The sequence below is a fragment of the Ambystoma mexicanum genome, chromosome 1q, assembly GCF_040938575.1.
Source record: "Ambystoma mexicanum isolate Mex_15411 chromosome 1q, UKY_AmexF1_1, whole genome shotgun sequence".
Taxonomy (NCBI): Eukaryota; Metazoa; Chordata; class Amphibia; order Caudata; family Ambystomatidae; genus Ambystoma; species Ambystoma mexicanum.
Window position 1 is genome coordinate 228,588,375 of NC_090922.1, and position 27,780 is coordinate 228,616,154.

At 45.0% G+C, this 27,780-nt stretch overlaps 1 protein-coding gene across 1 annotated transcript in view; it reads left to right on the forward strand.

Annotated features, from left to right (window-relative positions):
• LOC138526910 (branched-chain-amino-acid aminotransferase, cytosolic-like) overlaps positions 1–27,780 on the forward strand; it is a 392,104-nt gene that overhangs the window by 289,864 nt on the left and 74,460 nt on the right. Inside the window, exon 7 of the mRNA XM_069637744.1 lies at positions 22,617–22,759. Coding sequence (XP_069493845.1) covers positions 22,617–22,759 — 143 coding nt within the window. The remainder of the gene's footprint in view (positions 1–22,616; positions 22,760–27,780) is intronic.

The following is a 27,780-nucleotide window of genomic DNA, read 5'->3' on the forward strand; positions in this document are numbered from 1 at the left end:
TGCGGCCATGCCAAATTGCATAGGCGCAATAGACTGCACCCACATAGAGCTGACAGTACCACGTGCAATTGAGATGGTGTACCGCAATAAGAAACCTTACCACTCACTGAATGTACAGATGGTATGTGATGCCGGACAAGTGATAACACATTGCTGCGCACGTTTCCCGGGGTCAACACATGACTCAATGGTCCTGCGGAATTCGACATTGCCACGGTACATGGAACGCTATGCTGGACAAAGCACATGGCTATTTGGTGAGTACAACTGCCAATGCACAGGCCCTGTGGAAGGGGGGTGTGCGTCCAAGGCAATGATCTGTGTGAGTGGGCTGCTACAACTGCACATGCATCACCCCTCGGCTCATTTAATGGACAGTTAGCACAACCCACACATGACAAAGCTACACATGACAGGCTGCCATAGTGTGCCCGTACACACCCTGCCAAATGAGACACTCAACCAATACTACCACAAGCCCATACAACTTGAGCCACTCAATACATCCACCCACACTATGCACCACTGCCCCCCCCAATGCACATGATGCCTGCACATGAGACATCCTGCATCAGTCACATCATCACAGTCTATTTATTGTCTCCTCCATGTGTGTACATCACTGCACAATGCCATACCTACCAACCACTATTGTCCGCAAGGGCATCAACATATGCACAGCAAGTCGTTGGGCAATGTCCAAATGCCAACGTCAACAATAATGACCCAGGAATGGTAATCACCCACCGGTCCGACCACTGCTTGGCCCATATGGATGGATGAATGAATGATGACAGACGATTGCACTGCATCTGATCAACACATGATACCACCAACAATGACATCTCCCCCACATTTACATCCCATGTAGGTGATGCCGGATATGCACTCACGCCATGGCTGATGACGCCTGTACTGAGGCCAAGGAACAGGCATGAGGAGGGGTACAACAGGGCACACGTCTGCACACGTGGCATGATTGAGAGGACGTTTGGCCTACTGAAGGCCAGGTTCTGCTGCTTGGGCAGATCTGACGGATCACTGCTCTACAGTCCAGTGAAAACGGGTAAAATTGCGCTTGTGTGTGCCATGCTACACACTCTGTGCATGCGCAGGAACATTCCGCTGCCCCCAGGCACAGAGGATGATGATGGAGTTGAAGATGGTGATGGGGATGGGATGGCTCCACTCACCCCCGGGGGTGCGCAAGATGGCCAACGAGCATGGGATACACTCATTCGCATTTACTTTTGAGAGACTGCACATTCACAGCATTGCACGGAAATGACAATGCCTTTTAATAAATGGATTGACTGCAAATCAAATGACGGATGTCCACTCATAGAATTTTTCAAAGGTGATATATTATAAACAAAACAGGAAAGAAGGCGCATTGGGTAGGGAAGCTGTATACCCGTGCCCACCCACAACCCAAACATACCCACCCCCAACCAGGCCCCAAACTACTAACCCCCTAATGGACCTCCCCCACCACCCAAGCATACCCACCCACATACACCCATTGTGTCCCCGAATGTCTCCGGTACAGCCAAACACACATGGCATTATTTGCGTGTGCGCTTCTGCGCAAGGGGGTCCTTGCCAGAGGGCCCTGTCAGATGACGTGAGCGCCTCCGTGGGCTGGCAGTGTTGATGGGGTGGTGCTGGTGGAGGGCACTGTTGGTGTCAGTGTTGGCATACGTCCTAGATACGCCTGCTGGGCAAGCAACATGGACTCTGCTATGGTGGATGTGTTATTGTTGCCTTCCCGGACATGGTGTGACAAGGTCACGATGGTGGTTGCAAAACGTCCAATGGCCCTGGAGAGCCGACGCACAGATGTTGAAGAACTCTCCCTCTGCAGCCTAGCCTCCTCCCGCTGCAGCCTGGCCTCCTCCTGGTGCCTTACAACAAGCTGCGTAAGAGTGGCCTGCTGATCTTCCATCCGCTGCATGCGGGCAGTCAGCTCAGCCATGGAGGGGGTTGGCGATCTCATGGGACTATGCAGTGAGGGGGGCTAAACTGGTGGTCGTGGAGGGATGATGGGTCACCCAAGTTGGTCTCCTCCCCCTGTAGCCCTTCTTCAGCCTGCAAAGCTGGGGCACTGTTCTCACTGCATGCAGCCTCCTACGCAGTGCAGATGGTCTCAGGGTTGGGATCTGTGGACATGATGGGTGGGCGTGGCACTTGTGTGGCAGCAGGCAGCATGGGTATGGTGCCGTTGGCTGGTGCATCCGAGCCAGATGCAGCTGGTGGCTGAGTTCCAGAGCAGCGTGCGTCGTCCTCCTGGGCAGGGGTGCTGCGTTGTCCATGTCCATGTGCAGGTGCACGTTGCCTCGCCTGTTGGGCGTTGTCGCTGTCACTTGAAATGACTGTGGGGACACAGAGGGCATGCTGTTAGTTGTGTGCTGGTACTTGATGGGTCCATCACAGGCATCTAACAGGACAATCAGTGTGCACTTGCATTTACACGTATATGACTATTGATGCACTCAGGTGTATGTGTCTCTGCTTGTACCCAGTCACGCATTGTGAGCATGTCCAAGGACCATGTATTGTGGGGGTGTTACTTCTCATCTGGCTAATGAGTGGGTCCTTTGGGTCACTCCTGCCCTGACTTTGGGGGGGGGGGGGTTTATGAGTGGGTCCTTTTGGTCACTCCTGGGCTAAAAATGCACTCATGGCTTTAATCTGTGCACTTACCGGCATCTGCAGGTGGGCTCACTCCTGCCTATGAATCGCCAATGTCATGTATTGCCTTAAGGTGGAGTACACTGCTGCAGCGCTCCTCCCAGGGCTGCAGTTTTAGTGGTGATGCAGGCCCTCCACCTGTGCCACTGATATGCTGGCGGTGTGCAGCAATGAGGTTTCGCACCCTGAGTCTGAGGTCGTCCCACCTCTTGTGGCAGTCCTTCACGCTTCCTGTTGTGACACCGACTGCTGTGCACTTGCGTGCAGCTTCAGCCCACACCTCCTTTCGACATTGCTGGGTTGCACGGCGCTGGTCAGCACTGAAGAGCATTTCAGCATGCTGCACAATGTGGTCTACTAGTACTGTCAGCTTTGCCTCGCTGAAGCGCTGTTTCCGCTGTCTTTGTGCAGGGATCCTGGATGCCATGGTGGTGGATCTTTTTGCCTTCTCAGAGTGGTGATCTGGCCTGTGCTGACTCTGGATGGCAGTGGATTGTAGTTTATATAATGGCTGCCTCTCTCTTTCTGGTTTTCGCGGTCATGGTATTTCCGCTCCCGGTGTTTCCATATCTGTGACGACAGTGACGGTTTTTGCACTGCTTTTTGAGGCGGTATGTCCATTTCCGTGGGTGCTTATGTGGCAACGGTGACACCGTTTCCACGTTGGTGTGCTGCGCGCAATTTACAGGCTGTAATCGCACACTCTTTCCGCAACCTTGCGGATGCGGAAACTATCACCGTCGTCACGGAATGACCGCATTCCGGACCGGCGGACTCGTAATGAGGCCCAGTGTCTTGCTACTTCTGAGTTGTGGTTGTTATTCCTTATGCACGATCTGTGTTTATTCCACCTGAGTTTGGCCGCTCACTTTGATTGTCCGATATAGTATAGTCCACTTGGGCACCTAATGGAATATATATAATGCATAGAGTGTCACACGTGGCATAACATTGTAGTTACATTTTCTCTCCTGTGCGTGGATGATTGATTGTGTTCCTTTGGTAACAACACTGCAATTGGTGCAATGGAGGCATGGGAATGTGTCAATGTGTGTAGTACTTGGTAACTGTATAGGGGGTCTCGTGGTGACTAGCTGGTCTCTGACATTTTTGCATGTTTAGTATGCAAACACTGGGAATTCTTTGAAGAGATGTTCAACCCTATGATTGCAGGTAAATGTTCTCCAATTTCTCTTGATGATTTATTTGATCCTGTTACTTTGTGTGGAAAATTTGGATACATACACCAGTGGGAGTGTTTTAGTTCTTTCTCTAGTCTGCGTGAGTAGGTCATTGAGTGGTACAAGATTCAGCTTGGTGGTCACTTCTTTAACGTCTTGTGTCTTGTATCCACGTGATATGAGTTTCTTCCCCATTTCTTCTATCTCCCGGATGTAGTCTTCTGGGTCACTGACAATCCGTTTAACTCCCAGCATTTGACTGTAGCGGAGGTTTTGAATGAGGCTAGGTTGAAGAAAGCTGAGTTTATTTAGTAGATTATTACGATCAGTTTGTTTACGGTAGATATTGGTAGTGAACCCATTATCTCCTGTTTTGATCTCGACATCTGGGAAGTGTATCATGGCTCGTGATATTTCATGGGTGAACCGTATGCATACATCGATTGAGTTAAGATGCATGAAGAAATCATTCAAATCTTCTTCTGTTCCCATCCATACCCCGAAGATATCAATGTATCCACAGGCCGATGTAGTTGTGCCATACTGCATGGTTGAGTACATGGTCTGTTTCCTCCTTGTACATAAAGCAGTTTGCATATGAATCACTTACCAATAAAAGGGCTGAGACCTTAGGTTTCACCCTCGAAGAGGCAGATGCCATTCTTAGCCTCATAAGCATTGCCTCCCTCAATTCAGCTAACACAACCAATCCTGATCCCTCGAGATGAATCAAACAATTGGAATACTTGATTCACAAGGAGATCAATAGGGAGTTGCACGCAATCACCTTGGGTAGATGCTACAAGAACCAGCAGATCCCCAGAGGCCTTAGAATACAATTACGACCTACTCTATGCAACATGAGCAACAAATTTGTCCACAAATGGGAAGCTACACTTTGTTGCACTCACTTCTGACCACCCCTGCTACTCTCTCTGACATGTTATCTTACACTTACAGATTCACAGAAACAGCATGTTAAGGTACTGTTTAATTATAGTCATTTCCATTTGCAAAGATACCATTTACCTCATTACTAACACCCATGCCAATTTCTGTATCTGTATGCTTTTCCCTTTCTTTGATCTACACCTGCACACATTCTGGTATGTATGGTTCCTTATACTTACTCACCAGTATCCACATGCTTGTATTACGTAAAGCTCAGCCCTGAAGATGGAACTTTGTTCCGAAATGCATTGTCATATGAGCGAATATGGCTGAGAATGTAATTTTTTTTTTTGCCTCCATGAAAAAGGAGTAAAAAATATTTTTGATTTGTGCTTCTTACGAATGACACCAATCTATTTATTTACTTGCTGATTCATAAAGAACAAAGAATATGAATTTAGCAGCTTCTTGGAAGAGCATTCTGCGAGCGCCTAGTAAACCCAGTGGTTCCACTTGGTTAACTGTTCATGTGAGCGTTCGATCCAGTGTCATAGGATTGTCAATAACAGGTGACTCCTCGTAATGGCTATAACTACACTGTAACTCATTGCAATGAAAACTTAAAAGATGTGCCATCTACTACCCACAGTTCTCTTTATCTAGGGTAGACCCTGACCCGGTCTCAGTTCTGATGGATGTTTGCCAGCGTTCTGTTTAACTCAGCAGTTTTGCGCACCTGCTGGAGGATATTTTGCAAAGGAGCTGTTGCAATTTTGGAATAGTTATTCTTAGACTGTCGCCCGGTCTTCCCCGCAGGGTATTGGGATCCCAATACACCCTCCCTCCTGTTCTTTTTCGGCCGCCTTTGTTGTTTTATTTTGTTGGACTGTTTTCTGCTGATGAGCTGGCTCTCTTTGTCCTTTAAGCTGCTAGAACCTTCGAGACTGCTGTGCTGGTGAGAGGAAAAACCTGAACTGAGGCAACTGGCATGGTGCATGCCATTTAAAGACACGGATGCTGTACTAGAGAGCGGACGGAGGCCATCGGGCCACACGAGATTGGCAACCACGCACAGCGCCCTCTGCTATAAAATGTTTCCTAGCTGCAAGCAGGATATCGGAGTATATCAAAGATGAGCAATATGTGGGAGGAACATCCAGTCGAAAGAACCTTACCAGGGGTAAATCATTAGTTCATCTGGGCGAGCCATCTCCTCCCGCGGGTTGTGGGGGCTGATATAGGCACTATCAATTTCTCTGACTATGCTCCGGTGCTTATCTCCCTCACGAAAGCCTTAATCAAGTGAATGTAAGCATAGACTGTGGAAGCTAAGCCACACTCTCTTCAAAGAATTGGTGGTATGCACAGATCAAGGGGGTCATTACTGATTTTATGGTGCATAATCCGGAGGGACAGGTTGAAGAAGTGGTCAGATGGGACGCCTGTAAGGCATGTATTCAGGGGATCCGTATCTCTAAGGCTGTAATGCTTATCAAGGCTGGGAGGGATCACTTCTTTGGAGAAAGAAAAACTGAACAGAGATACAGGTTCCCGGAAAGCAGACTGGGAACTGCAGACAGCAAGGAGGCAGATGAATATGTTTGAGTCTTCTAAGGCAGAGTTTGTGATGGCCTGTACAAAGCAGTTGTACTTTGCGGAGGGCAATAAAACCAGAAAAATATTAGCATGGAAGTTGAGGCGTAAGATCAATGGGGGAAAATATGGGAGGTCGGGGCCCGAATGATGTGCTACTGCAGACATTGCTGGAGCATTCGATGGGTATTACAGGACCCTATAGTCATCTGAAAATCCCAACCCCTAAAAGATAGCAAGCATTTTAGACAGCTGCCCCCTTCCTCAACTTACAGAGGAACACCAGGCCCTTATGAACAGGGAAATCGCAAAGGATGAGATTTTTCGCACCATTTCCTCTCTGGAGGTGGGGACGCAACCAGGGCTAGATGGCTTCATGGCTTCTTTTCTACAAGCAGTTCTCGGGTGGCCTGATGGCCTGGCTTCACACTCTCTTCAATGTGATGTTTGTGCAGGGGAGAATCTCCAGCACTATGGGTTAGATCGAAATCTCTGATCCCGAAAGAGGGTAGGGACTAAAGTTCTGTGCCTCGTACTGCCCTATTGCAGTACTGAATTCAGATATTATATATATTAAAATATAGGAAAAAAAATACTAACAAACTGTCTGTACATGGTCTTCCGACTTCTGGTTGGGGCAGAACAGGTGTTGTTCTTGAGGGGTCGGCAGGGTGCAGACAACGTTGGGAATCTGGTCTCCCTTATTGGCATAGCCCATAAAACACGTGTCCATGTGATGTTACTGGGACTAGATGCGGAGAAGACATTCGACCGTGTCAAATCGCCTATCCTGAGGGAAGTCCACACCAGGTTTGGACTGCGGCATGCTTTCATCATCGGTGTGTTTGCTCTATATTCCGGGCCATTAGCTATTCCGGGCCATAACCCGCTTAATGGGTTCTTATCTGGTTTCCCACTCTAGGGGGACGAGACAAGGGTGCCCCTTCTTGCCTTTGCTCTGTGCATTAGCCGTGGAACCCCTAGTGGTGAAGATTAGGGCGGATGTTGGGATTAGGGGTGTAACCTATGGTGGTGGTGTGTAGACCGTAAAGTAGCCCTCTTTGACCCTGGTTCCTCTGTGCCTCTCTTGCTGAGGATGGCTTGGGGGGCTTTCAGGAGGCCTCAGGGTTTAAAGTCAATATAGCCAAAAGTGAAGCACCATGATGTCATAGAAAGCCTACAAAAATCAACCCTGTTCCGTTGGGCGATGGAGTCACTCAAATACCTTGGGGTTTACATTATCCCGCGGTGCATAGTGCTATATCGGGCCAACTACTTGAAGCTGTTTTCTATCAGGCTATTAGAGCAGATTCACAGACTTGGAACCTGTGAGCACGATCGCAGTTTGGAAAGATTGCCTCGATTTAAAATGAATGTTCTGCCAAGACTTCTATATCCCTTCCAAACACTGCCGGTGGTGGTTCCACCCTGGGCCTGGAGGAGAGTGCAGTGAGACCTTGAATCCTTTGTTTGGCCGGGAGGGAGGGTGAGGATTGCCAGAGAGGCCCTTTACAGACCAAGGGACAGGGGTGGGCTTGTGGTCCCAAATCTGAAGCACTATTACCAGGCCATCCAGCTGAGAGTGCTGTATGATTGGGTTAACCTGCACACACTTAAAGGGGCAGGTGGGGGGGGGGGGTTGCCTTTGGATAAGGAGGTAGTGGGTAAACCTATCTGGAATATGTCCTGGCTTCCGAGGAAAAGTAGGCCATTGTTCATGTATGAGTTGTCACCTTTTGAGGACGACCTCCTGTGTGTGGGACGGGGCAGTCACTAGGAGGGGCTTGTCATCGTTTCCGTCCCCAGCTACTCCCATACATGGTAATCCCGACTTAATTCTGGCCTATGACGGGGGAGGGATTCCTTTGCAGCATGGAGAGTGGGAGGATGTGAATTTCTGGTACACCTGTTTGACAAGGGGCAAATCAGGACATTCGAATCATGCAAGGCTTCATTTGGGGGAGGTAGCGCTACTGTTATTGGCAGCTGCGGCACTACGCTCTGCAGCCGTGTAATAAGGCAGCGCCACTAGGGTTTTCACAGAGTTTGAAAGGTTGACATTCTCCATGTCAGACTCAAGAGGACTGATATCCCAGTTATATGGATGCTTGGGGGCCCAACAGGGCGAGAGTCTGCCGAGGTATTTACATGTGTAGCCCAGGGAACTAGGAGAGGAGATTCCAGAAGAGGACTGGAGGGAGTCATGGAGGGGTCTGAAGAAGGCCACCCACAGCATGCAATACTCCAAAAAGGGCTTTAGATTCATAGCTTGTGATTACCTCCCCCCGGATAGGTTGTGGCAAATGGGACCTGAGCAGGTGATGGTCTGTTCTGGCAAGGTTGTAGGGGGTGGGGGGTTCTGGGACGTATATTCACATCTGGTGGCGCTGTCGCAAGCTAGTCAGTTACTGGTCAGATTTATTAGTCCTAATAAGCGGAATCACAGGGGTTTCCCCTTCCAATGAACCCAATCGTTTCTCTTGTTTCGAGGCAGGGGGGCTACTAGAACAGCACCACAATAGGCCTCTCTTACACACAATGCTATTATTCTCTAGGGTGGCCGTGGGAACCTGTTGGAGGCGCGTGGCTGCCCCATTAATGGAAGATTGGTGGACTCAGATGTGGTTTCTGCTGTTGATTGAGAATATTTACCTTACCGTACAAATTAGGGTGCAGGAGTTTTTTTTAAATTTCTTTTCAAGTGGACCTTTTTTCTGTCCTATGTGAAAAGGTACAATAGCAGCCTTGCACAGGGTCCGCAGTTTGATGGGACTGCGACCCTGCTGTGAGTAACTATTGATCTTTTTGTTCTTTTTGATGTCTTTGAATTGTAATGTTCTCATGCTTCACCTCCATACAGTGTAATATTACGCTGTTACAGTGTGTGATACTTGTAAAATTTCAATATATAAATGTAATATATTGTAAAACAAGCCCTATGTCAATTTCTATTTGTGTATGCTGTTCATATTTTTGCAAGATCTCAGGGTTTCTGTCTGATGCCCATGAAGCACAACCAATAATGTGGGTATTGATGGGCTTGGCAATTAACAAATTGACATTCTGAGGGTGAGGAATGTATGGGGCAATACACTCAGGCTGATGTGACTTCCACCCACTAACCTCTGTGACAAAGCTGAAGATCTGCTCTTAAATCTCCCATTTGGGAAGGACCTGTTCGACCTTCTGCATTGATGGAACAGTTGGAAAAGAGACAGTACCTATACGCTTTGGCTTGTGGCATACACAAAACCGTCACCAAAGCCTTAAGCCTCAGTCCCTTTTGGTATTTCTTCTGCAGGTCAGGTGTGGTCCTTGCTGGTATATAAAGATTTTGTGTTGATGCATGGACAAGTAGGAATTCTTGAGTGGCGGCAAACCTTTTTGCCATACTCCGTAGCTCTGGAAATGCTACACCAAAGTCAGACGGGGAGTGAAGCCTCACTTACTGTAGGGATGGGACCTTCCAGTCATAGAGGGCAGAGGCAGACTTGGGCATAGAATTGTCTTGGCATCCATTAAAAAGTGGCTCACAGTCACAAATCGCATTTCATTCCTTTTACATCAGACTGGTGGGGTAGTACCCAAAGCGGAGTTTTTTGGTAAATTGTACATTTTAAAGAATATTTGTTCAGTAACACTGGTAAAAACTCCAAGCTGCACAGTGAAATAACTCATGAAAGTGAATACTTTGGACAAAAAATATTCCAACCTTGACCAAAACAACGGACCCACATTAGCATTTTGGGCTTGCTCTATTGCCCTATAAACCCTTCCGAGCCTGATGAAGGGCAATCACCAAAAAACTCTTGGTTCTTTTTGTGCTATCTGGAGGATTCCATCTCCCTCTCCCCGCCTTCCTCATTCCACTCAGCCAAAGGCAATTTCTACAAACTGATGGGGAACAGATTACCAGTTCCACCAGGAGAAACGGGCAAGGCTTCTCTTAACCAATTTTCAACAAAACGAATGACGGTCAACTACTCATTTTGAACAGTGTGAGAAACCTGAAGGTGTCTCCCTGGCTAGTCCCCGGGGGGGTCTGTCATCCAGGTGGCCAGAACACTGCCATCGCTATTGGATCCAGTTCCTGGGGGTGGACCAGTGAGGGAGGATCACTTGGATGGGTGGTCCTTGGGGAGTGGGACACTGAAGAGTAAGACGCGGTATCCCCTTTCTTTGAATACCTTTTCCCCATCCTACCATGTAGGATATTCCAAAACACTGCACCCCGCCCCCTTTTCCGACACAAACACTTTTGCACAACACAAAAGACGACAGACTAACACCAGAGCCGTTTACCTGACATGTCCCAATATAAGGGTCAGGCAATTGACCAGAATCAAACACACATGACAGCCCTTTCCTTTTGAACAGTTATCTACAAATTTGGAACCAGGTTGAGGGATCTGTAGCTCAAATCTTCCCTATTGTCGTAACACAGTATGATTCAAGTAAATTCTATTCAAATATTACTTCTGTTTCGGACTTGATCCATAGTATTGGGTTCCTGTTTATTTCATCCTTCAAGATTCCACACATTATGGTTTTTTATGTTGTTGTTTCCCAAATAAACATCACATTTTATTTCGTTTTTTGGAATGCAACGGATTAAAAATAGAGGTTATGGTCTACTGTCTCTCTGCTGTAAAAATAATGTTTTATTATAAAAGTCCAGAGGCAATATTTGTGTCACGTGAATTCACTTCACAGAATATTTGTTAACACCAAAGCAGCGTATTTGGAGTGTTGGACCAAAGATAGTCTGAGACAGCTCCTATTTCTTTAGTTTTGGAGATGCATATCTTGTTGTAAACTCTGTTCCCAAGGTTTTAAGTACACAATCCCTCCTAGTATTGGGATTGAAATATAGCCTGGCACGAGGATATCTCTGATCCGTATCTTGTCTAGTCAGGTCACACAAAAGCCGACCGGTTTCAGTGGTGTAGGGGTTTCTGGGACCATTTTCTTCAGGGCTAGAGAGACGAACACTGACTAGTGTGCGGTCTAATTTCTTCTTTGAATGGTATTGAATCTGTGGTATTCAATAGGAGGTCACCCTTTGCAGTGAAAGAGCGGGATGGGGGGTGGGAGAGATAGAGAAAAGAAAGACCATTAGGGACATGTCCCGCAGGTTCCCTCAAAAGACTGAGTCATAATAATGTCTGTACCTTACCCATCAAAGATGACAACTCCCATATGTCAGGGTCCTGGATTCACACAAGCATAGTTATTTAGAATGTTCTGAATCCGAAGTTATCGTGCATTCTTTGTGAACCTACAGAAAAAGTATTGTCTGTAAATTTTCAGGTAGGAGGTGGTGGAACTAGAGCAGCATGCCAGCCGGCACGCTTGCATCAATTTTACACAGTTCAAAAAGATCATTAAAAACTAGCGAGGTCGTTAAAAGGGCAAAAAAAGGTCAACTTGTGGAGAGTTTGGCCTAAGGAACACATCAACCAATTGGAATTATCCCCCAACCTATCAGGTAATCTCTCACTTAGTAGTTTACTCATCCTTGTTCTTTTTTGATAGGGGGAGTTTTAGAGAGACTGTCCCCAGTGGGGTCACTTTCTGTGGGCTAGTTCAGGCAATAGATGATGGCTAGAGGAGACAATATTATTGCAGGAGTGCACTTCACAGGGTGCGCTCAATGGGCGCAGGATATGCACGAACCAAATCAAGGGTAAAGGCATGTGTACAGTGACTCTGTTTAAGGATACATAAATAGTCCTCTAACAAATTCTCGGGAAATCGGTAACATGAAGGGCAACTTGCTAGTGTGGTTGCATTGCATGCCGTTCTTACCTCCTGATATATTAGAGCAATTCCTGGTGATTCGTTCCCAGCGCGGACATCAGTTTGCATAGCTGAGTCTCAGATGTGTTTGTATCCTTACGCGCAGAGTCACGAGATTGGCTACGTTTTCTGGCGCAATGCCGAGAAAACGTCAGGAACACAAAAAACGGACCGCAGACATGGGGGCCATATTGGTATGATGTTGGGATGTAAAGCCACAGTACTAAAATGTGATGCCATAGAGAAGGCAGATATACCTGCGAAGTTCAAGAGGTACTATGTCGAGAAATGAAGACTAAAGTACTACAAGCCCCTGATGTGAAAACGTAGATGCGTGCCACTCAAACAGTTTGGGGGCATAAAGGTTATTGTAGCATAATTCGAAATAGTATTTAATGTGTGTTCTAAAACACTTAATGGGACTACGTTTGCAACCCTAGTGCTCTCAGAAGGATTGTTAACTAAATATGTCGCAAGGAGTGCTGGACAAAATTGGTGTGCAGCATATTAAAACCAGTATACCAAGGACTGAAAGATCTCGTAGTATGTTAGCCTAGCTGGATGATACTGGCAGCAACATGCTAAAAGGTGTCAAATTAATAGATCATAACAACTGGTGTGGCATTGAGATGCAGTTATGTTATGGAGAATCTTGAAAATGCACATATGATTCTTAAAACACGCAGATTATGGAGAGAACAAGTAGAAGATAGTTAAAGGGTTGCAAGCGTTTGCCAACACATAGATTCATTTAAGCCTTTCACATCTGTTCGGAGTCTGTATATCCACATTTGCTCGCGTCTGAAGAGCAAGTTTTGGATGTTGCCTCCTCTTGTTGGAATCTTCACCTTTTCAACGATTGTCCATTGGATTTCTGTCGGACTGTGCTTCTTTTCCAAGTAATGTTCCACCATGGGTGCCGAGATTTTTTTAGTTCGTATACAAGAGCGGTGCTCTGCCGGCCTTATTCTGATCGGATGAGTAGTCATCCCTACATATCTTAAGGCGCATGGGCATGTAACAAGATAAATTACATTCTTGTTACAATTGGTCATATCTTTTTGTATCCATGGATGGCGCCATCCAATATCTATGGTCTTGGTTCTCATAGGCCCAGGGCAGGCACTGCATGACCCGCATGGAGTATGTCCTGTTGGTTTTTCATGATTCCAGAGTATCTCAAGGGGGAGGCTTTTTTCTTTATAGGTCTTGACAAGGGAATCCCTCAGGTTCTTGTTTCTTTTCATTGCAAATCTCGGGGGAGCCAGATTTGATTGCCCTACATTCAAAATATGCCAAAGTTTTAGAACGTCTTGTTTAACTTTATTGATGAGAGGAGAGTTCTTTGCTTTTTCATGCTGTTCCAAAGTGATATCACGTGGTATGTTACATGCTCTTATTTCTGGCCTGTTTTATGGTCTGTCTAGGGTACCATCTCTTCTTTAATTTGTTTGCTAGATGTTCTGATTGTCTTTCAAAATCCAAGGTGTTTGCACAATTTCTTCTGTACCTTAGAAATTGGCCAAAAGGTAAGTTATTCTTCAGGCTGGCTGGATGAAAGCTCAAGAATGTCAACAAGTAGTTCCTATCTGTAGGTTTGTTGAATACCAATGTGGTTACGGTATTGTTGCGTACCTAAAGTTGGAGATATAGAAAGTGTATCACGGATTTGCTACGAGTTTCAGTGAAAGTCAGATATCTGTTTCGTTCATTGAGCCAAATCATGAATCTTGTTAGTTCTGGTTCAGTGCCTCTGAAGATCATAAGGACATTGTCTATGTAGCGTGACCAAAGTTGTATATGAAGTTTCCAAGGGTTTGTGTCAAGATAGATAGTGTCCTCCTCGAAGGCTGCTACATACAAATTAGCGAGGCTGACGCAAATGTTGCGCCCATCGCTGTGCCTGATATTTGCTCGAAGTATGCTTGTTCGTATAGAAAATAGTTCTTGGTGAGTGCTATTTCCACCAACTGTCACGCTCACCTGGTCTCCACGGGGGTGTTCTCGTGTGCGTAGGGTGTTGTCTGTCCTGATAATGCTCTGCTTGGCTGGTGATGCTAGCTTGCGTCTCCCCTTTGTGCTTGCTTCAGGAGATGTTAGCCTGCAAGTCGAAACAAGATATTAGCTACCGAACGGAGCTGGCCAGTGGTTTTACCTCCTTCAGGTTTATCCTTCACTTCTTCTGGCTCACCTCTGTTTTTTAATGGGCCAGCTCTCCGTCCTGCACACTCTGGCAGGGGCACGGTTCACAGTCTTTCCTGGATCGAGTTACGTCACTGATCCGAAGGAAGTTGCAGGTAAGTCTCTATTCCAATAACTGCTTGGAATGACTGCCTTTAAGTCTTTCTGTTCAAGATAACTAATGTCTGTTATTGTCTTACAGGTGCGGAGTTAAGCGACCTTCGGATGATGGATGACCCTCCTAACAATGATGCTCAGGATTCCTGCCGGTAAGTATTGCGCTGTGCTGGGCGCGCGAATGTTCGCTTCTGTAGCTTTCCTTTGCTACGTGCGACTAACCTGTTTGTCCTTTTCTGTTCAGCAGGTACGGCGCGAGTCCAGGAAGAAGAATAGAAGATCCGCGTGGCAGTGTCGAGCTGCGACGCGCTGCTGACTGAAGAACTGTCCGATGAAGTTCCTGTAGCGGGCTGATCAGGTGAGTAGCTCCCCGAGAGGGTGCTTTTCGTTCTGTTCTGCAGATGCGGCTGTCCGTGGGAAAGCAGGAGATGAGATCTGGATGTACTGCAGGTCAGGCCTTCGATGCTTAAATAACTCCTGTTATTCTCTGTTTGCAGGTGCCGATGGATGGAAGACTCTGGACAGGCGTGGCAGAAGGAAGCAAGAACTGATCTGACACGGTGAGCGTTACGCTGCAGGAGTGCAGAATAACGTGAAGCATATTCAGATTGTTGGGTGCGGTTTAAATAGCCTTGCAAGTAGTTCCAAGAAAATAGTCCTCTTCTCCGTATCCCTTCTCTCAGGTAAAGTAGTTCCAGGCTACACCCTGAAATGAATGGCTCAGCCTCTCTGGACCATGTAACTAACACCTACATGAGCCTGGCGCCATCGGCGCCAGGACTGAGTCCAGGTGAGCCTGGCTGGGGCCTGATAAGCCCCCAAGGGGGCCAAAGTCAGGAAAGGTCCCACCAGTTTCAGGGTTTTGGGTGCCTGTACTATGACAGCAACTGCATGATCAAGGTTACTGGGGTATCTAGAGGTGGATCCAGGTTTCTGAGAATATTCTCAAGTACTTGCAGAGTGGCCATTTGGGGGATTCGTGTATACAATGATTCAATGTCCAAGGTTACAAGTAGATGGGTTTCTGGATCGAAGTTTCGGTCCCTCAGCAGTAGAAGTGCAGCAGTCGTAACCTTGAGGTAGGAGCGCATTTTGTTAACTCTTGGTCTGAGGAGGAAATCTACAAATTCGGAAAGGGGTTCCAGGACTGATCCTATGCCTGATACTATGGGTCTTCCCGGGATAGGTGTTTTCCATTTATGGACTTTAGGCAAAGCGTAAAATGCTGGTCTCCTCAGTGTTTTTGGAGATAGAAATTCATATTCTTTTAGGCTAATGTGGCCTTCAGCGATGCTGGTCCAACACTCCAAATACGCTGCTTTGTTAACAAATATTCCGTGAAGCGAATTCATGTGACAAAAATATTGCCTCTCGACTTGTATAATAAAAGTCTTTTTACATCCGAGAGACACTAGACCATCATCTATATTTTTAATCAGTTGCATTCCAAAAAACGAAATAAAATTTTATATTTATTTGGGAAACAACACAAAACCCAAGGTGGGAACCTCAGTAGTCACTGGCACCTTCAGGTAGAGACATATAATACAACAAAAGGTGGTGCCGGGAATATGAGAAAAACAGAAGAAGGAAGGAAGACGAATATATAATTCAAATCCTTATTTTCATTTTATTTAGATTAGTATAAAAAACATAGAAACTTTTAATCAATTCTTAAAAAACACATTCTACTAAACATGCATTCATACATTCACTCACTAAGTAAATCTCTAAAACATATAGATATTCTGAGATGTTAAGAGGATGACAGTTAATTTCTATTATAATATTAATGGTTCCAAACAACATTTCATAATAGATGGCAGTTCATTCCAGGCAAAATAGAGATATTTTGTCTGAAATGAACTGCCATCTTGATTAAAAGGTTCTATGTTTTTTATACAAATCTAAATAAAATGAAAATAAGGATTTGAATTATATATTTGTCTGCCTTCCTTCTTCTGTTTTGCTCGTATTCTTGGCACCACCTTTTGTTGTATTATTTGGGAAACAACAGCATAACAAACCATAATGTGTGGAATCTTGAAGGATGAAATAAACAGGAACCCAATACTATGGATCAAGTCCAAAACAGAAGTAATATTTGAATAGAGCCCTTTCCTTTCCCCACTGGGATAGAAGGTGGAGTGTGAGAGCACAGTACGAGCAAGGCAGATCACAATGTGAGTTCAAGAGGAGGAGAAAGACGGCGCATACCGAAAGGGTGAAAAGGAGAGAAGCAACCTTGCCTTTTCCGACAAAGGCCTGTGAAACCTTCACAGAAGGAATCGTAAGACCGCGAACAATAGCCAGCGTTGTTGCAGATGTCAATGGTAGACAGGACCCTCCTCTGCTGATAACCAAGCCGGGGAGTGACGTTGGTCTCCAGAGTACCGACCTTGACACCAAAGAGAAAGAAGTCAAAGCGGTTCATCACAGCCGGTAAGTCGAGGGGAGACTCGATAAGAAACCGAACTATGTTGAACGAGAAGTAGCAAGCAGCTAATTGAAGTGTGAAAGCATAAAGAGCTATTGATGGAAGTGGGGGCCAGTGGGCACCAGCAACAGAGGAATCCGGCACTGTGTGGGTGCTCACTCAGAAAACTTTGGTGATTACCCGATTGTTGAAAACTACGATAACCAGGGGGCCTTGGAAGAAGGCGAAGAGGGGGGCAAACTGGTCATACAGGGGTCTTGTGTCGAAAGTCTTTGACCGACCGATGATTGTGAATCGAAGGGAAATTAATCCTGTTTGGTCAAGTTGGCAAAAGTGAACCCGGGCGGAGGGATGCTGACAAAAAGGGGCACAAACCCTGAAGTCCCTATGAACAGTATGTTGACAAGAGTGAACCCCACCGAGGGATGCCCACAGTGAACTGAAGACATTAAGAATCATGAATGTAAGAAAAGCCATAGTGAACCCGGCTGATGTCTGAAAGGGGTCCGAGCCCGAATGAGGGAGACCCACGTGTGGAAAGTTATCACCCAGAATTCATTGAGAAAGGAGCTCTTTATTTGGTTGATTGAAAATTTATTGAGAAAGCAAATGATTGATTGAATACGATTTGTGAGGAAGAGGGGGACCCATGGGTGAACCCATCACCCAAAGTATACGTGGAACAGAACTTTGTGTTTGTTTGTTGAAAATATCAGGCCCTCGAAGGCAAGAGACTTTTTTTAAGAGACTTAACCATCGAAAGAACCTGATAGCTGGTACAGAAACTGTTGGCTCGCGCTGGGAAAGGTCGAGCGTGTGCTGGGCTCCAAAGTCCCTCCTTGTCCCATGCTGAGAACCTGGGAAGGGAGACCTCAAATAGCACATCTTGGCTTATTATTTGTGAACACTTCCTTCTTTCTTGAAAACATTATCCCACACTTCTTTTCGAGTAAGGATTGGCAATAGGTGTTTCTTAGTATAGACCTTTTATTTTGACACAACGCCACTAGGGCTGCCTAATTATTTGATGGTCGAAGCTTGTTCTCAGCTTAGATTTAGGTTTAGATTTGGTGTTTTTCCAACCTACCTTTACAGTTTAATAAACACTGTTGAACAGTGATCACATGTGTCTGTCTTTAGTGTTGCCACCATGAGTTCCTTACAACAGTCACCTGCTCAATAGGTTCTTGCTCGACAAGGATTTCAAGACATTTTCCATCAGATAGATTATCTCTTGCTTATGGCACCTATCGTTCTTAAGGATACATCCCATCCGATCCCGATTCACAGCACAAAAATGTTCCTGCCCTTTGTGGCCAATGGCTTATAGTACTAGTAAAGTATCTCCCCTTGGGCCTATGCACTCCCCTTGGGTTTTTACAAACGTCATGGCAGTCTCCTCCTCTTAATTGAGATGCACATCTATTCCTATTCAGATGACTGGTCACAGTAACATCTCCAGAGCTTGCTTCTGAGTTGTTCCAGCAGATGGTAGAGCTATGTTTCTCTGTATTTCTGTATGTACCTGTTCATTGTTCCTCCTCCCATCCAACCTGATTTTTATCAATGGTGTGGATTGAAATATGGCAAAGGGGTAATGTTTTATCAGATTTGCTCAGCTGTAAATGCTAGCAGTGGACATTTGAATTTGGTCTCTGGAGCACCAGATCTGTGGGTATGTATGACTCATCTAGTGGGAGTCCTCATTGCAGAAGCGGGTGCACTCAGCTGGTTGGGGAATGAGTGGTCTCTTCAGGACCAAGTTGTCTACAAGTGGTTTCAGACTTGTGGGGTTGGAGGCAGGGTTGCTCAAGTGATTTGGCTTGCCTTGGAAGACCATCTTAAGAGCAGGACCTTTTCATCTTTGTTTGACCTGGTGCCAAATCCCCTGGGTGATGCTTTCCATTTGTCGTGGTAAAGCTGCTTCTGTTACACATCCTCCTTTTGCCACCTGCTATTGAAGTTTCTGCATAAGATCCAGAAGAGCAGGCAGTGTGTCATTATTTTGATTGTTTCTCATTGGTTCAATGGCTTCTGGTTTTCACAATTGCTGGAGCTGTCCAGTGCCCAGTCCATTCTGGTCCTGTATAGACTGGTCCTGCTTTAACTGACATGAGTTTGGGTTATGCACCACTGCCCTCAATCCCTAAACTTAGCCACCTGGTTCTGGAAGAATTTGCCACCTTGGTTTGTCCAAGGACAACATGAAGACTATTCAGGTGCCAGGCGATGTTCTATGCTCTGGTAGAACAAGAGTGAACTGTCGTATTTTTGCCACTGGGTGCTGGAAAGTAAGATGCATTTACACATCTTTTTGTTGGACTGTGCTCTTTTATACATATATAATATTTATCCCGGACCTGGAGAAACCATTGCAATACAAAGTGAAGACATTGGTGTGCTTTTGTTTTCTTTAAAGCTGTGCTCTTTTATATCCCACCTACCTATATCTGAGTTTCGGGTTGGGTCCTGAAATTCCTATTTGGCAGGTGTTGTGGCTGACCGGAACACTGTGGAGAAGAGTTATTTATTGTCCAACCGTGTTGTCAAACAATATTTTTGAGTCGTCTTCATATGTTTCCCAATGTTTCATGGCCTTATTCTTCCTGTGACTTGAACATCGTTCTTGCTGTTTTGGCTCATAAGCCCTTTTTTAAGTGATGGCCATTGTTGAAATCGGATTGGTGACCTAGAGGTTTTTTGGGGGCTATTTAATCAAATCAGCTTGCCATCATAGTGAGTTGTAGGTTCTTTCAGCTGTGGGGGCATTGCACATTTTGTACACCAAAACAAAGGTGGTCCTGCAGACACATCTATTTTTTCTCCCAAAGGATTTAGTATCCTTTCCTATAAATAAGGAGAACTTTGCTTATCTTCTATCCAAAGATATCTTCTGATGCTGGGTATGTCAGGAGGGTGCTTGGATTCTACTCCCCATGTAAAGTGGGCTTGTGCAATCCATATGCACTATTTGTGACGTGTGCTGGGGCTTCTAAGGCCAAGTAGGCAGCAAAGCTGTTACTCTCCGGATTGTTGCATATATTTTACAATTACATATTGTTAGTGGCCTTTCTTCTCATTCAGAACTTAATGCCAGTTTTGCCCATGCCAGGGCAATTTTGGTGACATACCATCACCATGTTCTGCTTGTCGTCATTTGTGAGGCGGATCCCTGGGTCCCCCCTTTGACTTTTTTTAATTCTGTATGATGGATGTGAGTTTGTGATCTGATGCCTAGTTTGAGCAGGATATGTTATAATATACTCAGTGGCTGAGCTAGGGTTCTGCTGTCTGCTTTTCTCCCTTCTCATGGCTGTTCAAAGGGGGGGGCTGCTGTAAGAGTAAGTACACGTTACTCCTCTGTGTCCTCGTTTCTCCAGGTATGCCCACCCAGCTAACCCCCCCTGTGTCATTTACTAAAACATGTCTGTTTGGACAGAGTAGAAAAGACTGAAGGTGGTAAACCTGTGGTTGCAGAAGTGAAGGTGGAGTTTGGGCGCTGGCAGATCCATGAATTCCCTCACCAGGACTCCCTGTGTGCTATGTTCTTATGCTGCTGCTTGTACGTTCTTCAGACAAGTCTGGAGCAAATGAGACCTGGCCTTGGGGGTACAATGGTCACAATAGTGAGCATCTTGTACTTACTAGTATCATATGCCAGGTTTTACGGTGACATGTCCAGCTAATCGCACATGAACACTTCAGGCTAATCAAATGCTCATTTACCAACACTATTTGCTTTGTATTGCATTTATTTTCCCTGGTAGGCATACCGTTTGTAAAACATTGCTAGACTTTGCCCAGGTACTCAAACAATATATTAGGTTTTGCTACTAGACATCTTCACAAAACATCCCTGGTTTTGCCTTCAAATTCTCAGGTACTCACAACCTAGGACTTGTTTCATCACAAATAACCCGGTACAAACACCAAGTTTCATCACAAATAACCCGGTACAAACACCAAATGCCCACCTACCTATGTAATGATCTAGGTATTGTCATTGTATGTCAGCACTCATGTGTTAGGTTGTGATGACAAATAACTATGCAGGTACTCGCACCATGTGCCAAGTATTTGCGCAACTCGGTATTCACATAATTTGCCTTTCATTCAGAAGGACACTTTTAGGTGTATTAATGTGCGCTGAAGAGATACTTAATAGATTTATGGCTCACAGTTCCCTACGTGCTACTGATGGAATCTTATTATGTTTATCACCAGAGATATTTTGTTGAATCAACCATTTCTCATGAGTTCGTTCAGGTGTTTCTCAAGGCTGAAATATCAGTGAGATAAATACGCTTAACTAAGAACAAACATCAGTCTAATAGGTAAAGAAAACATCTCAAAACATACCCTTCAATACATTCAATTCTATGCAACCACATTGATCAAAACTATGAAAAATAGAGTTCAAATGTTGTGCTGAAACACATCCAGTAACAGTGACTTACACGCTCCATTCAGTTTCAAGAGTCTTTTTAAAGTAACTTTACAAATGACTTTCTAATTATTCAAAGTACAAATCATTCATTCTCTGTTTCCATCATTTTTGACTCATTCGTAGACTTTTTCTGTATTCTAGGTTTCAGCAGTATCTTAGAACTACATGACGTGCAACTTGTAATGGTCTAGAAAGGTCCACATCAAGCATTTTTAATGTTCCGTGGAGTTTTAAATTCATTCCTTCTTAAAATCAGTTTAAATTTGGTATTATACAGTTCTTCTCACGGATGAGAAACAACGTCTTAGTTAGGTATTATTAAAAATTGAAACTTCTATCGGTATATGGAAAGAGTTTCTTCTATTCTTGTAGACATATCTTGCACTGTAATAAAACAAGCCCTTTTGAGGAGTTACATTTGCTGGCAGATTCTGAAGAAAAGAGGAGGGGGACTCATTAATACATGTAAAGAAGTAGTTCAGATATTTGTTAGATATCCATACTAATTTCTACATAAATGCATGTGGGTAAAACACATACGTGATGATTGTGTCTTTATTATGAAATAATACCTGTAGGTGCGGCCTTATATATCCCGAAGACCCTATTGGGGAACACAAATGTTAGATGATGTTGGATTCAATTTGACCAAAACATTTTTTTTTTCATGTATTGTGCTCATATACCAAAGTGCTGGAATGCAGATCTTAACATTGGAGAAGAGATCTCTAACCCTGTTTCGCAGACTGCTCCAGCCTTTTTGCTTTTGTTAGTGTGTTTGAAACGGATGGATGCTGTAGGATTGGAGCAACTACAGAGCGGGTGTTCACCATTTCCTTCCTGTGCACTGTGGAGAAACTAGTCATTGGGGGTAGATGGGAGAGAGTGCGCGTCCTTATTCGCTCCCTACTCTGCCAGACACCCCTTTGTCTGTGCTCTTAGCAATAAAGCTATTGAGTCAACGAGGTAGAAGTAAAGCAGGGTATTTGGGCATGACAGCATCAGCTTTTCTATTGAACCCCTGGCCCCTCTCTCTTGAAGAAACTCCACACACATTTCATAATCCTGAATTAATACAGCAAGTGGGATGCAGCATTCCTGCTTCCGCTTGTCATGCTGTTTCATGACTCTGCCGGATTTACAAATAACAAATGCCTCTGCAAATTAATCCCATCCAATAAATATCTTTATATTTTAAAGCACTACCAAAGAGTTGAAAGTAAAAATGATCAAGAACCTCTGTGGCTTAAAGTTTTCTTCCCGTTCTTTGCCAATGTAGCAACTACGGCCCTACCATCTATGTGCAGAGCATAGCGGCAGACCAGGGCTGCCATCAAGTGCTGTGGCTGTATGGGGAAGACCACCAGATCACCGAGGCAGGCACCATGAATATCTTTGTGTACTGGACCAATGAACAAGGAGGTAAGTAGATGAGATCAACTTGTTTCTTGTTCTTCCTGTCTACGTTTTCTAACGTTGGTATTGAGGAGAATACGTTTTAGAGCTTGTGTTTATTAGGCCATTGCTGTGTACTTATGACATTACGTTCATCACAGAACATACAGTTGTCTGTGCTTTCCAAAATCCAACATGCTGTTAATGTATGACCAGCATAGGGCTGGAGTACACTTTGGCATGGAAAGAACCAATATACTGTAGTCACATCTGGACCCAGGTTTATGTTTACTGATCAACCGTGTAGTTATAACAGTCAAGGTGGTGATGAAATATAATAGCATTTAGTAAACATGTGAAACAAAGGTGAGTGGTGATTAATGAGAGACAAAGACGAAAGTGGAAGTTTCCCCGTGTTTATTTTGAAGCAATGCAAGTTAAAGGGTATCAGTTCAAACAAATGAGCAGACTTGTTTCTTTTGGACTAAAAACAAGTAAACCAAAAAAAGTTCCTATATTAAACAGTCAACAATCCGGGCTCCCACTTGGTAATCCTTGGTGGTGGATTTCATTCACTTAGTCTGGGGTGTTTTTGGTGCTGCAGCTGTGGTCTTCTCCTTTTCAGCCAAACCTTGGTCCAAGTTGTCACACACTGCTGATCTGTAAGTCAGGTTGACCATTGAAAGGAGAACTAGGGTGCCCGTTTATAGTCTTTGGATTGTTAATTTGGGTCTCTGATGGAGTGAATTCTAGCTGTTGCCCAGGGGTTCTCTGACCAACACCAAATTTGAACTTCTGGGTTTCCCCCTTGCGCATAATACCCAGAGGTTTCAAAGCGCAGACCCGGGGATCAAACCACTTCCAAGGCGAGTGCATGGCCCCTGAGCTATCCTCTCGGGACATGATCTTGCTCTTTGGGGACCCTCCTGTCTGTGTTGCCTTGTCTGTCCTTGCTCTGAGCTCCTATCACCTCCTCTGCTCTTAATCACATGCTTGCACTCCAGTGTCCCATCATCGGATGGCCCGGTAGGATGTATCTGGGATAATATCCCTCTCTGGCTCTGCCTACCGAATCTGTTCTCCTTCTTACCTCTCCCCTGTTGGCCCAGCTAAAATCTCCTCTGTGAACTTCCACTCGCTTCTCTTTTTTTATATTGCTCTTTCCCTTTTTAGGTATTCCACCACCACCTCCTGTTTGCTCACCGCCTCTTTGTGTTTGCCAACCACCTCTTTGTGTTTGCCTTCTTGTTTTTCAACGTCACTTTATCATGTTTGTTCGCCACCTCGTGTTCTCTTACCATAGTCTTCTCTTCCTAATGTCTTTTTTTATGCCTCTCCAACTTCACCTGCTCTTTGACCACATCTCTCCACTTTACTTCCACCATGTTCTTATTCTGTTGTTCTCCCCCTTCTCCTCTCTCTGCCAAAACCAAACTCTTTGCTCTCCCCCAGGTCAACTCCTCCTTGCTCCTAGTCACCTCTTCTCCTCCAGCCACCTGTAAACCAGCCTCCTCTTCTGCTTTCCCCTGAGCTCCAGTAAGATTCTCCTCTTCAACCCTGCCTTTTCCTGACTAACTAATTTCCAAGCCGTCCTCCTTAGAGTTCCACTCTTCATTCTCTTGACAGTAGTGTTAGCTGATAATTTGTTGTATTGGACTGATGATTTTGAACTCATGGGTGGTACTATTCCCGTTCTGTAGGCTCTTCCTCATGAATACATGACTCTGTAAAGTGAGCTCATGTCTGGTGTGGATGCCATCCTGCCTGCATATCAGTGCATCAGAGGTGTGGCCTCTATGGAGTGGATCAGTAGGTAGATTACATCTCAGACCATTACTGCGAATACGATTCCATTGCATTTCTTTCAATGAATTTCACCGAAAATATAGATGGGATTGGGGTAATCATTAAATTGGTGGGAAGTGAGGAGGGATATGGGGGGTCTCGCGCATTTATTTTCGGTGGAATCCGTTGAAACAAATATGATGGAATTGCATTTGCAGTAATAAATAAATCCGATCAGTATACTATGCAGGGTTACTGTGTACGCAAGCCACATAACCTGAAAACAGGTAAGTGTATGATCTGTTTTCCCCATGCTGCCTGGCTTCCCAGGGACAATGGGTATAGGGACTGCTTGCTCCTTGAGAATTAAGGCATTGCTTAAAGGCGAAAAACACTGGTTGTTGCCAGAGTGTGAAAGGTTCATGCAAGCTCTGGTGAGTGGGTGGAATAGGCCTTGGGATTCTCCCGTTACAGCCTCCATGCCCTGGTTCACATAGTGATTGGCTGCATCCAGTTCCTATGGTCATCACTGCAATAACCCTTAAAGCAAGGCAGGGCACTTTGTCACGTATCTCCCCGCTTTCCTCCAAGTTCCCCCTTGGCTTTTCTATTGGGCGTCTCATTAAGAGATCTGCATTTATTTGTTAACCCCTCCCCCTTATTCCCTCTTCCAGTAGACCACAATTAATTGGTATGGCTTTATCGGCCAAGAAACACTAAAGGACTCATGTCTTGGTATCTTTGTTCCAGGACCACCACGTGAGAGGGGCATGGTCCATGATGTGAATGATTTTCTGTCATCTAAAATAGCATTTTAAGGCTTCAATGGCATGCTTTACTGACAGTCTAAATCCAAAATGTTGTAATACCTCCCCTGGAAAACGCTTTTGGATGGAGTAGAGAATGGGCTGCTCACATATGTTACTTCCTTGGGAAAGAACTGCACCTTGAGGCATCTGCTTGCAAAACAAACGGTTGACTAAAGTCCAGTATCATGGGGAAGTGTGATTGCCAAACATGTGTTTCAGACAATTGAAGGAGCTTGGTTGCCGATTTTAGGTGCTCTTGTATTTTTAAATCTTGATAATGTCTGCAAGGGCCTCTGCAATGGTTACAAAATTTGTTATGGCCTTCGATTACAAAAATCATAACTGGCCCAGCAAAGCACAGAGTTCTCTCCTTATTGAAAGTGGTGGCACTCTGAAAGGCTTTAACCATGGCCTCCTGCGGTTGCAATCCACACATCCTGATTTTGAAGCCCAAATCTTTGACAGACGGAGGGAAAGGGAGCATTTGACCAGGTTCAGTTTTGGCCCCATCTTTCTCAGACATTGGGGTACCAGATACAGGCGATGCACATGCTTGGACCATCTATTGCTGTCTATCACAATATCATTGAGGTAAGCCCAGCATATTCTTAGTGGGGCTTCAAAACCTCGTCCATCATTCTCTGGCTGAAAGGGATGGAAAAGTCAATCTTCTCTGAGTCTTTTATTAACAAAGGGATTTGATAAAAATACCTTTAATGGTGAAGATGTAGCATGTGGGTCCGAGCCTTTCAACAATCTCACATACTCAGGTTATTGGTTAAGCATCGAACTACAATCTAATTTTCTTTCCAGAAATCTATTCAGAATCGCCAGGGCCCATCCGGCTTTGGCACCAAGACAATCTGGGAGGACTAGTGGGTCTCAGTGACTCCCAATTCAAGCATCCAGTCAACTTCAGTTTGGACCTCTTGCTGTCAAGTTGGTATCAGGATAGATCTCTTTGCTGGCTATTAGTGCCGACTGGGGTGTTTCCATTCTTTGAACTAGTTGGCATAATATGCTTGCAATGTCTTCTGGTGGTCACCTTGTTGTAGTTGGTATTTAACATCGCTTCCAACTTCTGTGATCCAATAAGGCCTATGCCACCTCCCAAACCGTTTTTCAGAAGTGTGACAACTACAACATATAGTCTCCAACCTTGGACTTTCTTAGGGGGGCCTGAGGATTATACAACTACTTCTGCTAGTCTTGACTGGCATGTAGGTGTCGATGACATAAGTCTGTTTCTAGACGCAGTCATTTTCAGGTGGTCTGCACGAAGTGGGTGATGTGCTGGCCCAATTCTCACACTTTTCTTACAACATATCAAAGGCCTATAGCCATTTCCTTCCATAAACCAGTTCAAATGCAGAGAATGTATTTTGTATCTGCATCTTCCAGACAGCGGATGGAGTCCAAAGGCCAGAGGTCATCCAGAATTCTAGCTTATCTGTCGACCAGTTGCTGTAAAAGTGTCTTCCATGTCTGATTAAAATGCCAAACTCGGCCATCCATCTGGGGTAGGTATAAAGACGTATGCGGAGTATGATGCTCTAAAGGTATTTTCAACTTGGTCATGAATTTAGACGTAAAGGTGGAACCCTAATCAATAAGAATCCCTTGAAGAAAACTCAGCCTGGAGTAATAGAATAGATGTTTTTTTTATTTTTTTATAATCGGTTATGTTGTATCGTTGCATAAAGTCAAGGTATTGGGTTAATGGAGTATGTGATCCTTAATGACAAGGATGTAACAATTTCAGGCTTTGGGTTGACAGAGGGGCCCCCTAATATTCATCCCAGTGTGGGAAAATGGCACCTACCAGATATGCAATGGATGTAACAGTACCTGCCCTATATCAGATTTATAGCTTTTCTGGCAGATAGGGCATCGATCACAGAACTGTTTCTCTTGTTGGAGGAAACCTGGACAAAAGGAAATCTTTAGTGCATTATCCAAAGTCTTGGACATACCTTAATGTGCCTCTGTTAAATGGGAATGTGCCAGGTCTAATACTGCATTCCTGAAAGCAGTAGGAACCAAGAGTTGGTAGTAGGTCTGCCCCACTTCCTTCATATTATTTTCTGGTTTATTTGGAAGACCCCACTTTTCCACAAAGCATGGACGGGTCTGACTCCTGCACTCCTGCACTGAGATTGTTTGTTCCACAGCAGAGAGGAGCAGTGCACCCTTACAGTAGGCCAGTGCAATCTCTTGGCACATGGGTAAAGGATCTTGGGGGCTCTGCTTGCGGATGTGCACAATCCTTGTGTTCTTGTCTGCCAATTTTCTGTTCTCGAATCCTTATGAGATATAATACTTGCGGTGTGAAGTAAACTCTCGCGCCTACTGATGTGCAGTTAAAACAGGCAACTATCTGCCATTTGTGGTTTGGTCATCTGCCAGAACAGGAAAGCACCACTCCCTAGACCTTGGTGAGGCCAAGAAATGTTC